This window comes from Atta cephalotes (assembly GCF_000143395.1).
Source record: "Atta cephalotes unplaced genomic scaffold scaffold00005, whole genome shotgun sequence".
In the NCBI taxonomy this organism is placed as follows: Eukaryota; Metazoa; Arthropoda; class Insecta; order Hymenoptera; family Formicidae; genus Atta; species Atta cephalotes.
The window spans coordinates 4,931,689-4,933,449 of record NW_012130069.1 but is presented as its reverse complement, the minus strand read 5'-3'; the positions used below and the strand labels follow the sequence as shown (position 1 = coordinate 4,933,449).

Genomic DNA, 1,761 nt, shown 5'->3' with positions numbered 1-1,761 from the left:
ATATATATATATATATATATATATATATATATATATAGAAGTATTACTGATAACAGTACATATGATAATAATACATGTTATGTATACATACCTATGTAAACGCAAGTCACTCACAGACGTAATGGTGTAAATGCGTGTTAGGCTAAAGATAAAGTGAGGTTAACTTAAATAATAACAATGTTTATCTAACTCGTTTTAATGTTTGTTTTTATTGTGAAAAAAAGTGAAAGTATAATCTCAAAATTAAGGAATAAAAGATTATAACTGTGATGAGAAGAAGTAAAATATAAGCTTAGACGAGAACAATTATAACTCCATAGAATCAAGAAGTTAAAATAATTGAAGCTGTTTACACATCTAAATATATATATATTTTTTTTTATTTATTGATTAAACAAAACTTTTAAATCAAATACAAATAATAATGGATGCAATTACACAAATGGATTTATATGGATTGCTTGGTGTGGAGCCGACAGCTTCTATGCCAGAGGTTTGTATTTTTAATTTATTTTTTAAAGATTTGGATTTATTTACATTAAAATGTTTATGTTTTTTATAGCAAAGTAAAATATTGTATAATTAGAAAGTGTATTATAATTAAAGAGAGAAAACGCTTGATGTTATTCATATTTTCAGATCAAGAAGGCATATCGCAAGAAAGCTTTGACATGCCATCCTGACAAAAACCCGGACAATCCGAGAGCTGCAGAATTATTTCAGGAACTCTCGAGAGTATTGGAAATATTGACAGACACAAATGCCAGAGTAAGTATATCGACATCTTTTCAAAATTCATTAACATTGTCATCATCAAACATCTTTTTTCTTAGACTTCTAGAAAGTCTCGTTGATGGTCTAATTTATTAAAAATATGTTGTGAAACAAGGCAGCGTATGATCAAGCTATTGCTGCCAGGAAGCAGGCGAAAGAGCGTGTTAGACAGTTTGATGCCAAGAGGAAGAAATTAAAGGAAGATTTAGAGGCACGCGAGGAAGCTTATAAGAAGTCATTTGATTCTAAATCTGATACTAAATCTGATGAAGAACGAACAAAGGTATACTAATTTAATTTTGCTAAAAATTACTTTCAGATACTTTTTATTGTTAATTTAGATATATAAAATATATAATTATATTCAGGCAGAAGTAAAACGATTGCAAGAGTGGTATAAACAAATAGAAGAAGAGATGGTCTTTACACGAGAACTTTTTTTGGAAAAGCTTAAGAGCTCATCGGATGATTTAACATCTAATGTGGGAGACTTTCGAATAAAAATTAGATGGAAGGTGCAAGATGGTGATTTGACAAATGGTGGATATAATTATGATAATTTACATAAAATGTTTTCCAAGGTAATATCACATCTAATTCCATTTTTCAGTTTGTTTTAATTATTTTTTAAATTATTATTCTTCAGTATGGAGATGTAGGGGTTCTTGTTATATCTTCTACAAAGAAAGGCAGCGCCATGATTGAATTTGGAGATAAAAATGCAGCAGTAAGTCCACACTTGATAAAGATACTTGATAAAGAAACAATCGCTGCAATTAGCAGAAAAAACAGCTTTGCAACTGCTATAAGATTCTTTAGTATAATTGGTTTATACGTTTAGATTTAGTGAGAAACTAAGAACAAAAAATAAGAACAAAAATATAAAAATTTTATAACAGTTGTAAAATTGCTTTTTCTGCTAAATAAAGCCGATAAGACTGTGTGTGTGTGTGTATATATATATATATATATATATATATATATATA

At 28.2% G+C, this 1,761-nt stretch overlaps 1 protein-coding gene across 1 annotated transcript in view; it reads left to right on the top strand.

Annotated features, from left to right (window-relative positions):
• Nucleotides 1-424: 424 nt before the first annotated feature.
• The window catches only part of LOC105626359 (dnaJ homolog subfamily C member 17), a 1,903-nt gene continuing 566 nt past the window's right edge, over nt 425-1,761 (top strand). Inside the window, exons 1-5 of the mRNA XM_012207660.1 lie at nt 425-493; nt 640-768; nt 890-1,057; nt 1,143-1,355; nt 1,421-1,501. Coding sequence (XP_012063050.1) covers nt 425-493; nt 640-768; nt 890-1,057; nt 1,143-1,355; nt 1,421-1,501 — 660 coding nt within the window. The remainder of the gene's footprint in view (nt 494-639; nt 769-889; nt 1,058-1,142; nt 1,356-1,420; nt 1,502-1,761) is intronic.